The sequence below is a fragment of the Magnolia sinica genome, chromosome 19 (genome assembly GCF_029962835.1).
Source record: "Magnolia sinica isolate HGM2019 chromosome 19, MsV1, whole genome shotgun sequence".
NCBI lineage: Eukaryota > Viridiplantae > Streptophyta > Magnoliopsida > Magnoliales > Magnoliaceae > Magnolia > Magnolia sinica.
The window spans coordinates 43,844,282-43,859,925 of record NC_080591.1 but is presented as its reverse complement, the minus strand read 5'-3'; the positions used below and the strand labels follow the sequence as shown (position 1 = coordinate 43,859,925).

At 36.4% G+C, this 15,644-nt stretch overlaps 1 protein-coding gene across 1 annotated transcript in view; it reads left to right on the top strand.

Moving 5' to 3' along the window:
* The first annotated feature begins 255 nt into the window (after positions 1–255).
* Positions 256–15,644, top strand: part of LOC131235585 (uncharacterized) — a 49,649-nt gene continuing 34,260 nt past the window's right edge. The window contains exons 1-2 of the mRNA XM_058232798.1: positions 256–408; positions 635–757. Of these exons, the coding sequence (XP_058088781.1) occupies positions 635–757 (123 nt within the window). The 5' untranslated portion in view covers positions 256–408. The remainder of the gene's footprint in view (positions 409–634; positions 758–15,644) is intronic.

Sequence of the window (15,644 nt, the reverse complement as noted above, 5' to 3'; positions counted from 1 at the left end):
TTAAAAAAACTTTTATTGTGTTACACGACTATGGCTAACATTAAGGCAAAAATCCGGCAGGTCGCATATGTATGCACCGCGTGTCGGCACGACGTACTTCACCAATGATTAGATGGACCTGAGTTTTATTGATATCAAGCAGATATCGGCTCATATCTTAGCACGTGCACCGCGTCGCCACGCGTGCCGAAAATCCGGGTAAGCCGCGCCAGCGGGCAGTCTTCGAAGTGCGATACCAACGCGGCCGCTAGGCTTTATCTTAGACCGCTTGCCTAGTAGGCTATATAAGATATGCAAGGCTGCACAGAAGCTCTTTGGAGCGGAAAAGGAAAAAAAAAGCCACAAAGGGCTGCTTCAGATAAGAGATAACTGAGAGAGACAGAGGCAGGCATCCCTTCGCTCCTAAAGGTATCGTAACCTAACCCTCTAAACCCCAACCCTAATCCATCACTCTCTCTCATCCACGTTATTGGGTTTTTTTTTTTTTTTAAATATCACAGATCTGATCGTTTTCTTTCCAAGTTCTATTATTTCTTTCATGATTTCAACCCTAATCCATCCCTCTCTCTTTGATATCAATTTTATTATATTTATTTTTGATTTTTGAGTTTGTCTTTTTTGTGAGGTGTTGTAGATGGATCGGTATCAGAGGGTGGAGAAGCCGAGGGCAGAAACGCCCATAAACGAGAACGAGATACGGATAACTACACAAGGGAGGATGAGAAACTACATTACCTATGCCACTAGCCTCCTCCAGGTCTTCTTTCCATCTCTTCTTCTTCTTCTTCTTCTTCTTCTTCTCTCTTCCTCTTCTGTCATCTGTAGATTTAGTTAATATGTCTGTTATTTTATGGAAAGCTTCAGCTTATATTTTTGTTGGCTTCTTTCTTTTATGCATTTATTGATATTGATGGAATGTCGTGTTTACTTGACGGTGTTGTATGGTCTTTTAGAGGTCATTCTGGTAATTTTCCAGGAGGATGGCATTACAGTATAACAATCCGTTTTCTGATTCGAGAACCTGTTTATTTATAAGCTTTCTAAAAAGAGAGCTTTCCTCGTGTTTCCTCCCAAGTTCTCCCATCTCCTTCCTTCCAGTGTCCACTTCCTATGAAACACTCATCCCTTACTACGAAAATGGATTATTGATGTGTTTTTTATTATTCTGATTTATTTATAAAATTTAAAATTCTCTATGATATATTTTTTCTTAAGAAAATCAGAAAAAATCTCACGGTTTATGACACGATTCATGATATGATACGATTCATCCCTGATTACAATTTACGAAACGATAGCAATTAGGATAACATTGTTGTTAAGATTGTGAGAAATCACTCTTGAAGAATTTTTTGGTTGTATCATGACCCAGGAAGTAAATTTCGTTTTGGAGTGTGAATACGGTGATACCCTTACAGCTTATTTCTAACTCTCTTGAAACTGTGTCAAGTTGCTCCTGTTGTTTAGAAAGTGTGTGTGTTTTGAGGGACTAAGTTTGTTCTCCGTTGAAATCGAGTCAACTCGGTTTTAGTTCTCTAATCCACGTTCTCAACAAAATCTTATGTTAGAAAGTTCTTAGCAGGTGTTTGGATTTGGGGCATTTCAATTCTCGGTAATTTCAATTCAACTCGTTTTTAGGAATGCTCTAATCCACATTCTCAAGAAAATCTTATGTTGGAAAGTTCTTAGCAGGTGTTTGGATTTGGGCCATTTCAATTCTCGGTAATTTCAATACCTACTTACCTATCCATTTTGATGTTTAGGGAAGGATGTGAGTAAAAAAATCAGGTATTCAAATGCCCATTGCTCAATGTAAAGCCTATTTTATCGGGTATTGTTATGCCTAATAAGGTAGATTTTCCCTTCCAATCACTCATTTTGTGTGCTGCTCCCAAGTACATACATGCTCCGGACAAAGAACCCTCATCCGCCCTTCCAAAATCATTGTAGAAGAGAAGATGAGGAGAAGAGAAGAGAAGAAGAGAAGTAGATAGACGAATCAATAGATGAGATTTGAGAAAGGTTCTCTCTCTCTTTCTCTCTGTTGAGAGATGTAATTGTATGCATCAGGTATTCAGGTTGGGCCCAATGTTTGTTAACCCAGTCCATTCATTTGGTGTGCTTCAATGCATGGTTTTGAATTTGGTATCGATGGACCTATCGGCTTGGCAAAAAAAGATACTATACAAGTGTCGCATATCCATATTGGTCTATTATTGGCCTGCATTAAACCCCATTGGCCAAAATTTTTTCTAAGACAGGATCAAGGAAAAATATCATTAAAAAGAAAAAAAAACGAGATGTTGAAGAATCGATATATATATATATATATTTGAATTTTGGACATGTATTTAATGGTTATTAGACCTTTCTTTGATAAGAATGCTGTTAGTCAGGGACCGTGATCGATCTTTTGTGGCTTGGCAGGGGGAAGGGCAGGGAAGGTAGAGGTAGTGGTGTGGAGAATGATAGTCTTGGCTATTTTTGGTTATTTAGGGGGGCTTGAAATGACCATTTAATAGGGATTCTTTGGTTGAGGAAAGTATTCGTAGGGTTAAGTATAGCGTTTTGGGTTGGGCTTCTATGTTAAGACAGTTAATTCAGTCAATCTCTACTTATTTTTTTTAATTGTAGAGTTCGGTTGTATTCTTTTCTCGCCTTTGGTGGGCTTTTTAATAATGCATAATGATTTCTCTTAAAAAAAAGAATGCTGTCTGTTGGCTTGACTTATTGAAATCAACCAAATGGGCTCTAATTGAACAAATATCAAGCATGATTTGGTGAATTAGGGTCCATACATTAAAATACAGTAAAGGAAGACGAAAACACGAAAACGTGATGGTTTACCCTTTTCATGAATCTTCCTATAATGACCCATTCTAATTTTATTTGTTGAGTCCCGCACAAATCTTTTGTTTTGATTCCTAAAATAGGGCTAGATTTGATCTAAATCACTTTCTAACCTTCCTCCATGGTTTAAATCACTTTATATGGAAAAAAGAAGATGAAAAATAAAAGAAATTTTGGAAAAAAAAATAAAAATTGGGCATTTATGACCTTATGGGTCTATCTCACTGCCGATATGTCCCGATCGAATATTTTTTTTCTTTGGGTCGTTTTGACCATGCATTGTATGTCGTATCGATTCGATATATGACATCATAAGATTTTTTTCTCCTCAGGTTGTTTTAACTATTTATTGCGTACTGTATCAACCCAATACGGAATTATATGGCCATGTTGGCTGATACAAATATGGATATTAAGAATTTTGCTTTAATGTTGTGCTCCTGATGGGGCTGGTATGATACAGGTACTATGAACGATGCTATAATGGCATAATCCTGGTGTTACACCTCAAAATTCGGATACAGAGTGTGCACACTCAGACTCGAGTTACAGAATGTGACTCGTACAGTGTACTAAAACCACGTATTCATGCTGTTTTCAGATGCACATAATTAAATGTTTTCTAAGTTCTCATTAACATCCATCATCCACACATAACAACCATCATTCAACATAAACATTCATAAACACTCGTCTTCATACATCTCTAATAATTATAAAAATGCTAATTATTCCGCTAAGTCCACCCATTTGCGATCTCATGAGAACATGTTCAAAACTATCAACTTACTAACCAATAAAATACTTCAAAACATTCCCAATTTGAAGTTTCTAAGCAATAATAAAATCCTAGACATAAATGAAGAAAGTAGCATGAATTCCATGTAAACAAGTTAATGATCCAGCGCATTCAGCTCCTCTTCTTCAAGATAGGGCCACTGCCCTTGTGGATCATCCACCAGTTCGGTCTCCAGGATTGGAAATTGAGTAACTGTTTCATCTTTAATAACATCTGTACGATTTTTCCATCAATTCACCGTCAGCTAACTAGGCCCATTGAGTGAACTTGTCATGGATAATGCACGATACAATTAAAACAACACATTCAAGTACAACATAACAATCCAGTATAGCAAACAAAGATACAATACGATTGATGTATATGATGCAAATGTAATAAATGATGTTGATAATGCATCAAGTGGGTATAAACAGAAACCATCCACTTGCTCGAGTTGGATATTGGCGACCTGCATCTGCACTCGTCATGCTTCTACCATTGGTAGGCATGAGCAAGGGCCCACAACCCCTCCATTGGGCATGCTTCCACATGTAGTGGGCTGCTAGTGGGTACAAAGGGTTGTCCCCTAAGTATCTGTACAATAGCGTTGTTCAATGCAAGGAATGAATGTCCAATATATCATTAATCACATGAACTGCCACACACTTCCTCATGAGAGGCAATTTCAATGATTTCAAGAACACTCCAGTACAAATCATTCCATAATCAATTTAATTCTGGCATTGGTAATCAAAATCATAATACAACCAAACATAACAATCAAAGCAATCTATTTTAATCATATGGAGAGGAAACATGTTGGGATCACTCACCTGTCTTTAGGAACACACGTGCTCGGTACTTTTGTAATCATAATGTGCGATTACCTACACTATCAATAGTCAACATGTATGTGAAGGTTATGTTGGGTACATAAAGTGACTAAACTTGCACTTAGTTTAAATATAACCCTAGTATTATTATTTAAAGTATAATTTAATTTATGACAATAAACATGGTATAATTGGATTTTTAACAAGGGTCATGGTATGAGTGTAAATAGGTTGAAAATCATGGTTATAAAGTGGTAATGATATAAGTGTAAATGAGATTAAAAGCATGGGTTAAAAGTATTTCTAGCTTAGTTGTCATTTTGAAAAGAACAAGGGCAAAATGGTGTTTTTAACTTTTGTTTTTTGTTGTATTTAAGTGCATAAGTTTTAACGGTACAAATTGCATAAGCAAATGTGACTCACTTGATATTTGGATTGAGTTCATTTCTGGGTTTCGACCCTAATAGATGATGACCATTCAAGTGGATGGTGTGGATCTGACACATACTTCAATGTGGTATCCACAATCCAAAACTCAAAGTGATACCCAACTTTCAACGTGGGAACCCTTCCAACGCTGGAAATTTTTTCTTTTTTCCTCATTTTTGTTTCTTTTTGTACTGGGTCCACTATAAGCATCTGTGTAATATTGTAACCGTCCATATGATTGTTACGCTCATAGTGACCGTTGGGTAAAAATCTTGGTCCCAAATAAGATCTGTGCGGTCCACAATGATCAAAAGAACCCAACATACAGTCCCATTATTTTACTTCGGTTGGGACCACACAGATCTCAGATCCATCACAAGATTTCATTGCAGGCCTTACATGGCCTTCCAAACACATTGGGCGAAGAAGGTATAACATACATACCATGTTGTCCCACTGCCCTAATCCAAAACCAAAAACGTGGACCGTTCCAACATTTGGAACAACTTTGGTTCTAGCACTAGAACCTTTAATATTATGTGTGTGTGTGTGTGTATATATATATTTAAAAGTAGGTCCCACTGTGAGAATATGAGTTGACCATCAGATAGGCACCTAAGGTTTATCCATTGGGCCCAAATGTCTCCTAGATACAAGATGTCTGTGGACCGCGTGATGCTTGATAGTGAATGCTCATTTTCCATTGTTCTGTAAACTGTGGTCCGCCTGGATTTTTGGTTTAGGATGATTTTTGAGCCCTAAGATATGCAAGGGTTGAAGAGATGAATGAATAACATGGATCTTTCACACACATTGAGATGGGCCTTACACAGATGACGCACGGATTTAGATCAATTACGGATCCAAAATTTTATTAAATATGGCTTAGACGTGATGAGTCTTTTAAATTTATAAAAATTTTCATGGCGGCCTACACAATTTGTGTGCTGGATCCATCCCGGTCACCAGTTTAACACCATTTTAGGACATGGCTCCAAAAATGAACCAAATTCAAGATTCTGGTGGTCCATACTATCACTAACAGTGCGAACTGTTCATTCATCGTTTAACCTTCCTAAGGCCTATGTAGGGCCTACTATGGCGTTTATGTTTGATCCGAATTGATGAGTGGGCTACGCTAATATGTTTAAAGGGAAGGTACATATGTCAACTTGATTTGGAATTCCTTTAGGCCCCAAGAAGTTTTTAATGGTAGATGTTCAATATCCACTGTTTTCATTGGTATGGCCCATCTAATGATCGGGTTGGCTTGATTTTTTGGGGTCCCACCTTATATCATTTGTAAGAATCGAGTGGATCGTGGGATTAGACCCCACACATTACAGTGGGGCCGACACAAATTCCCATTCCAAAAGCAAAAAGGAAACACATCTGTGGTGTTACGCATTTTGGTTTGATTTATATTTTATATGCTTTCTGCACTTGAATGTACACCGTGTATATGCACACACATTGTTACATGTGTGCATGGGATGGACCCTCGGTTAATTAGCATTGTCCATCATATGGCCGCACGCATAAATAAATAAAGTACTAAACTTTTTTTTTTCCTTTTTAGGAGCTTCCTTTCTCTAGATCTCTCTCTCTCTCTCTCTCTCTCTCTCTCTCTCTCTCCCTTCTTTTTTTTTTTCCCTCCTAAGTTCGGATCTTCTCATCTCACGACTCCATCCTTAAAAAGGCAAAGTTGTTGGGAGGTGAGGGATATATGGGGAGATTCAATTCTCTCTCTCAAATTCAAATTAAAAAAAATCCTTTTTTTTTGTTTTTTTATATTTTAAATTTTATAAAAAATTACGGTCGTGGGCTGCTTGTGATGGCCTGGTGGGGTCCATTTTAAGAGTTAGGAAAATGATGTACTTCGATCATCAAGTGTGGTTGGATCATGGTAGGTAAGGTTTTAAAAATGAAATGGAGCCAATGATTAGGTGGGCCGCACACCATGATGAATAAATCGGCCGATAGCCACAGTTAAAATAAACTGCTTATAGAGTTTTGTTTTCATTAAAAAAAACTTATGCACACGGGTAATGTGTATATGGCCCAGATGTATTGACGCCTAGGATTAGGTGATGAGCTGTCTAGATGAAAGTAACAATCAGAAATGTGGGTCCCCCACATCTACAAGTTTAGAGAGACGTATTCTCATTGCTTACCCCCTTTTTTATATAATATAATATAATTCAATACAATATGATATATTAGTATTTTATAGAGACAGAGACGGTATGACTATCATCTCTTCTCTTACATGTAGAACTCCTAACATGTGTAGTAGACTTGTATCGTACAAGCGAAATGCAATTTAACCACGACTCACCACTTGACGAGCACTATCCAATGAATCCACTTTCCTTTATTATAATAGGATCCCCAGAAAATTTTTGGATTTAATTTGAAGTTTCTAAGTATATTAAACAGTGATTATAACTACATTCAACAAACAAAAATTGAATCTGCCCAAATTGATTGTTGTGTGATATACGTAGAAAGCTAAAAAATTATGGTTCCCTATTCACTGATATGTCAAATAAAAGCTTAGAAACTAAGTATGTTCCTTGCAGTTTGATTTGAGTATATTTTAGGTTGAGACGAGTTTGTTTGAACCATAATGAATTTTAAGGATATTTAGCCCACAAAGTGTTGGTGGACAACAATGGGTAGCATGAATCACCCAACTTATAAAATTCGTAACTATAAAAGTACTAATTCGATCGAGGCGATTCACAAGCCTGATCTAAGATAGACAAGTCTAAATTAAAATAAAAATAATTAGAAAATCTGAATCTGATAGTCACTGTGCTGATTTTCGGAGATAGTACAGACTAGTTAGTATTCGTTAAATTTTGTATAGGTCAGACTGCAAGAATTTTAGACATTTTTGTGGTTGGCAGATTGAGCTAAAATTTTTTACAGCGAAACTATATACTTGTAATAGGATCTCTAGAAAAAAATTTGGATTTTGATTTGAAGTTTCTAGTATATTAAACAGTGATTATAACTACATCTGACAAACATAAATTGAATCTGCCCAAAACTGGTGCCCTGTCGGTTCAACTGGTGGACTTTTCATTTTGACAATTACCCTTGGTTAATTTAACATAATTATAATTATAATTGTAAACATGGATGAGAGCACATTTGAATCTCGAGGACGAGATTCGCTTTTAAGTGGGGTAGAATGTAACGTCCCCTGATTTTGGGTGCTTATTTACCCGTATGTGAGTATGTGTAGAAGCATTGATTCAACTGTATATATGCAGAGCGATCGATTTTAACCATTCATTATGAAGCTCGTAATGTATTCATCAAATCTACCGATTAGCTTACATAGTAGCTGTATACATGCTTGGCTTTGAAGTATAAATAAGTATAGGTCGTTAAAGCACATCAGGACCAATGGAAGATCACGAGCCAATATTGGATTTGTTGGATAGTGTTCGTTGAGTAGTGAGCCGTGGTCAAATCTCACTTCGTTTGTACATAGAAATCTACTGCATGTGTTAGAAGTTTTATATGTAAGAGGAGAGATGATAGCCATCCTGTCTGTCTCTGTAAGATACTAATATATTATATTGTATTGAATTATATTATACTATATAAAAAAAAAGGGGAAAGCAATGAGAAGACGTGTCTCTCTAAACTTGTAGACGTGGGATCCCAATTTTCGATTTTTACTTTCATCTGTACCGTTCATCACGTAGTCTTGGGTGTTAATACATTTGGGCCATGTATGTATTACATGAGTGCATATGTTTTTTTTTTTTTTAAATAAAAAAAATAATGAAAACAAAACTCTTTAAATAGTTTATTTTAATGGTGGTTATCACCTGATTTATTCATCATGGTGTGGCCCACCTAATCGACTCCATTTCATTTTTGAAATCTTGCCTTCCGTGATCCAACCACGCCTGATGATCGGAGTAGATCATTCTCCTAACTCTTACAGTGGACCCCACCCAGCCATCACAGGTAGCCTACGCCCGTAATTTTTTATAAAATAAAAAAACAACGAGAGGATTTTTTATTTTTATTTTTTCAATTTGAATTTGAGAGAAAGAATCGAATCTCTCCCCCATATCTGTCAACCTCCAAAAGGATGAAGTTGTGAGAGGAGAAGATCCATACTTAAAAAAAAAGAGAATGGAGAGATTTAGAGAAATGAAGCTCCTAAAAAGAAAAAAAGAGGTTAATATTTTATTTATTTCATTTTTTTAAATATAATCATAGGATTTATGCGTTGGACCTTATGATGGTCAGTGCAGATTAACCGAGGGTCCATCTCATGCACACATATAATAATAATGTGTGTGCATATACACGGTGTATGTTCGAGCATAGAAAGCATGTGAAATATATCCAAAGTAAAACACGTAACACTACCGAGAGATGTTTCCTTTTTGCTTTTGGCATGGAAATTTGTGTCGGGCCCACTGTAACGTGGGGGGTCTGATCTACATGGGCCACTCAATTCTTAGAGATGATATAAGGCGGGACCCTAAAAATTAGGCTAGCTTGATCATTAGATGGGCCATACCAATCAAAACAGTGGATATTGAACATCTACCATTAAAAACTTCTTGGGGCCTAAAGGGATTACAGATCAAGTTGACATGTACCTTCCCTTTAAACATATTAGCGTGGCCCACTGAGTAATTTGGATCATACATAAACATCATAATTAGAGCCGGACACTAACCAAGCCAACTCGGCTCGGATTGGTTTGAAAAAGCTCGGCTTGGATTGGTTCGAATAGAAGTTAAAGCAAAACTAAGCCTTGGAGTCGAGCTCGTTTAAAAAAACAAACCAAGCTCAAACCAGGGCAGTACCGGCTCACCTCGGCTCGTAGATCGTATGCACACTGTTTCCTATGGTCTGATCCACTTAAGCTTTGGATATGATTCAATTTTGGGATCAAGTCCTAAAATCATATGTAAAAACAGATGGACGGCGTGGATAATACATATACATGATGACGTGGATAATACATAATACATATACATGAATGCACACTGTTTCCTGTGGTTTGGTCCACTTGAGCTTTGGATATGATTTAATTTTGGATCATATTCTAAAATGATATGTAAAAACAGATGGATGACGTGGATAATACATATACCTGACGGTGGTCCCACAAAGTTTACTTGGTACGCTAAAGTGGGATTCGAATTGGCTCGGTTCAGCTCAGCTCGGATATTTGGACCAAACCAAACCAAGCTCAAGCAGTAGGGATAGGCTTGAAGCTCGGCTCATGTAAAACTTGTACATGGGGTGTCACATAAGCAAAACAAACCAAACTTGGGTCAAACTCGATTTGGCTCGACTTGTGTATAGCTCTAGTCATAATGGGCCCTAGACAGGGCTTATGAAGGTTTAACGATGAATGAATGGTCTGCACTATTAGTAATGGTGCGGTCCACCAAAATCTCGAATTTGGCTCATTTTTGGTGGTGTTAAATTGGTGAACGGGATGAATCTAGTGCAAACGAATCATGTGTGGGCCGCTAAGAAATTTTTTATAAAGCTAAAAGACTCATCACATTCAAACCATATTTAATAAAATTCCGGATCCGTAATTGATCCAGATCCATGCGCCATTTGCGTAGAGCCCATCTCAATGTGTGTGAAAGATCCACGCTATTCATTCATCTCTTCGACCCTTATATATCTTAGGGCTCAAAAATCATCCCGAACCAAAATCCAGGTGGACCATAGGTTACATAACAATGGAAAATGAGCATCCACTATGAAGCTTCATGTGGTCCACAGACGTCTTCTATCAAGGGGATAGTTGGGCCGAATGGATAAACCTTACGTGCCTATCTGATGGTCGGCTCAGATTCTCATAGTGGGATCCACTTTTTTTTTTAAAATTTTTTTAATATATACATAATATTAAATGTTCCAGACGCTAGAATGGTCAACCTTTTTTTTTTTTTTTTGGATTAGGGCAATGGGCCCCAACATGGTGTATGTTATTTCTCCGTCCAATGTGTTTGGAAGGCCATGTAAGGCCTGCAATGAAATTTTGTGATGGATCTGAGATCTTTGTGGTCCCCATCGAAGTAAAATAATGGAGCCATATGTTGGGTTCTTTTGATCATTGTGGACCCCACAGATCTCATTTGGGACAAAGATTTTTGCCCAATGGTCATTATGAGGGTAACAATAATATGGACGGTTAAAATATTACATAAATGCTTAGAGTGGACCAGTAAAAAAAGAAAAAAGACAGAAAAAAAGAAAAAACCTTCTAGTGTTGGAAGGGTTCCATCGTTGAGAGTTGGGTATCACTTTGGGTTTTGGGATTGTGGACACAACACTGATGTATGTGTCAGATCCACACCATTCACTTGAATGGTCATCCTTTGTTAGGGTTGAAACCCAGAAATGAACTCAATCCAAATATCAAGTGGGTCACATTTGCCGATTCAATTTGTACTATTAAAACACATGCACTAAAAGACAAAAACGAAAGAAAAGTTGAAAAAACCTTTTTTCCCTTGTTCTTTTTAAAATGACAGTTGAGCCATAAATACTTTTTACCCATGCTTTTAATCTTATTTACACTTATGCCATTACCACTTTATAACCATGATTTTCTACCTATTTACACTCATCCCATGACCCTTGTTAAGAATCCAATTAAACCATGTTTATTGTCATAAATAAAATAAATAATAATACTCGGGTTACGTTTAAATTAAGTGGTAGTTTAGTCACTTTATGTACTTAACATAACATTCACATACACGTCAACTATTTATATGGTGTAGGTTATCACATGTTGTGATTATAGAAGTACCAAGCACGTGTTTATAGAGACATGTTAGTGATCCCAACATGTTTATTCTCCGTATGATTAAAATAAATTGCTTTGGCTATTATGTTTAGTTGTATTATGATTTTGATTATTAATGTCTGAATTAAATTGATTATGTATTGATTTGTGTTGGAGTGTTCTTGAATGGAAGCCTGCCCATTTTTTTGTGGGGGGTGGGGGATCTGGGCCTTGCCCATGCCTACCAATGGTAGAAGCCTGCCCAATGGGGGGATGTGGGCCTTGCCCATACCTACCAATGGTAGATGCCTACTGAGTGCAGATGCGGGTTGCCAATATCCAACCCAAGCAAGTGGATGGTTTGTATTTATTCCCACATGATGCATCATCAACATCATTTACAACATTTGCATCATATACACCAATCGTATTGTATTTCTGTTAGCTATACTGGATTGTTTTGATATACTTGAATGTGTGGTTTTAATTGTATTGTGCATGAACCAACATGGGTTCACTCATTGGGTTTGGCCAACTGATGTTGTATTGATGGAAAAACTGTACAAATGTTGTTAAAGCTGAAACAATAACTCAAGTACCAGGATAGGAGGCCGAGCCAGTGGATGATCCACAAGGACAATGGCCATATCTAGAAGATGAACTTGTTATGCTGGATTAATGAATTATTTATATAGTTTACTGTTCAGGAGTCTGATTTCTTTATTGTATTTATCTGTACATGAATATGATTCATCATTGTTTATAAATACGATCATGTTAAACAATATTTGATTTTTTAGTTGAATGAAGTTTCAAATGAGTGGACTCAGATGATTCCTGTTCAAATGATGTAGTTTTGAATGTATGATGATGGAAATTATAGAAATATAACACAAAGGTGGATGAATGGATGTTAAATTTGGATGTGAACTTAGAATTCATCAAATTATGCCTTCAGACAACTGTATGGAGAAGGAATAAAGTATGCTCAGTGTACAAAACTCAGGTTTGAGGGTGCACCCTCTGTATCCGAATTTTGGGGCATGACAGAATGGTATCGGAGAGGCTTTTCTAAAACAAAACCATGTTTTCATATTGTTTTCTAGAGGCACATAAATGTCTTCTAAGTTATCATTAACATTCATCATCCCCACATAACAACCATCATTCAACATAAACATTCATAAACACTCATCTTCATACATCTCTAATAATTATAAAAATACTAATTATTCCGCTAAGTCCACCTATCTCATGAGAACATGTTCCAAAACTGTCAACTTACTAACCAATAAATGCTTTAAAACATTCCCAACTTGAAGTTTCTAAGCAAAAATAAAATCCTAAACAGAAACGAAGAAAGTAGCGCAAATTTTATCTAAACGTGTTAATGATCCAGTGCGTTCAATTCTTCTTCAAGATAGGGTCCCACTGATCTCATTTGGGACCAAGATTTTTACCTAACGGTCATTATGAGGGTAACAATCATATGGACGGTTAAAATATTACCTTGATGCTTAGAGTGGACCCAGTACAAAAAGAAAAAAGAATGAGAAAGAAAAAAATGAAATAAATAAAGTACTAACCTCTCTCTTTCTCTCTCTCTCGTTTTCCCCCCTTTTTAAGTGCTTTTGTTCTCTAGATTTCTCTCTCTCTTTCTCTCTCTCCCCCCTCTCTTCTTCTTCTTCTTCTTCTTTTCTTTTCTTTTCTTTTTTTTTTTTTTTTTTAATTTTTTCTTTTTTAAAGTATGGATATTCTCCTCTCACGAATCCATCCTTCGAAAGGTGGAGTTGTTGGGAGGTTGAGAGATACGAGGGAGGGAGAGATTCGATTCTCTATCTCAAATTCAAATTAAAAAAGATTCCTTTGTTTTTTTTTTTTTTTTAATTTATAAAAAAATACAGGCATGGGGTGCTTGTGATGCCCAGGTGGGGTCCACTGTAAGAGTTAGGAGAATAATCTACTCCGATATTTAGGCGTGCCTGGATCACGGTACGCAAGATTTCAAAAATGAAATGGAGCGGTTGATTAGGTGGGTTGCACCATGATGGATAAATTGGGTGATAGCCACTATTAACATAAACTGCTTAAGTGTTTTGTTTTCATAAAAAAAACTTATGCACATGTGTAATGTGTGCATGGCCCAGATGTACTGACGCCCAGGACTAGGTGATGATCGGTCCAGATGAAAGTAAAAATCGAAAATGTGGGTCCCACGTTTACAAGTTAAGAGAGACGCGTCTTCTCATTGCTTCCCCCCCTTCCCCCTTTTTATATAGTATAATATAATTCAATACAATATGATATATTAGTATCTTACAGAGACAGATGGGATGACTATCATCTCTTCTCTTACATGTAAAACTTCTAACACGTGTGTAGTAGATTTCTATTGTACAAATGAAGTAAGATTTGACCATGGCTCACTATTCGACGAACACTATCCATTGAATGCAATATTGGCTCATGATCTTCCATTAGTGGTCTTGATGTGCTTTAACTTATCTGTAGTTCAAAGCCAAGTGTGTATACAACTACTGTGAAAGCTGATTGGTAGATTTGATGAATACATTACGAGCTTCGTAATGATCGGTTAAAATCTATCGATCTACATATGTACCGTTGAATAAATGCTTCTGCACATACTCACATATGGATAAACATGCACCTAAAATCTCGGGTCGTTACATTCTACCCCCCTTAAAAGGGAATCTCGTCCTCGAGATTCAAAGGTGCTCTCATCCAAGTTTACAATTATAATTATAATTATGTTAAAATAACCAATGGTAATTGTCAAAATGAAAACTCTGCCAGTTGAACTGACAGGGCACTAGTTTTGGGCATATTCAATTTATGTTTGTTGGATGTTGTTATAATCACCGTATAATATACTTAGAAACTTCGAATTAAATTCAAAATTTTTCTGGGGGATCCTATTACAAGTATATAGCCTCTCTGTAAAATTTTAGTTCAATCTGCCAACCACAGAAATGTCTAAAATTCTTGCAGTTGGATTTGTTTAGAATTTGATGAATTTTGACCGGTCTATACTAACTCCCCAAATTAGCACAGTGAATGTCAGATTCGTATTTAATATATATATATATATATATATATATATATATATATATTAATTTAGACTTGTCTATCTTCGATCAGGCTTTTGAATCGCCTCGATCGGGTAGTATTTTTGTAGTTATTAATTTTATAAGTTGGGTGATTCCTGCTGTCCATTGCTGTCAAGCAGGACTTTGTGGACTAAATATCCTTAAAATTTATTATGGTTCAAACAAACCCATCTCAACCTAAAATAAACTTAAATCAGAGTGCAAGGAACATCCTAACTTAGTTTCTAAGTTTTTATTTAATATATCAACGAATAGGGAACCCTAAATTTTGGTTTCTATGTTCTTCATCATACACAACAGCCAAGTAGGGAATCCTAGGTATTATGTTTCTAATTTTCTGGGGGTCTACAAATTATGTCAATGAGTAATGAGTGTGGATCATAACATACATGTCACATTAGGTTTTAGAAAAGCCTCTCTATGATGCCATTCAATCACGCCCCGAAATTCGGATACAAAGTGTGCACCCTTAGACCCGAGTTACGGAATGTAACTCGTAGACAAAGTGTACTAAAACTATGTATTCATGCTGTTTTCTAGAGGCACATAATTAAATGTCTTTTAAGTTCTCATTAACATCCACCATCCACACATAACAACCATCATTCAACATAAACATTAATAAGCATTCATCTTCACACATCTCTAATAATTATAAAAATACTAATTATTTAGCTAATTCCACCCATTTGGGATGTCATGGGAACATGTTTAAAATTGTCAACTTACTAACCAATAAAATACTTCAAAACATTCCCAATTTGAAGTTTTTAAGCAATAATAAAATCCTAAACATAAATGAAGAAAGTAGCACGAATTCCATC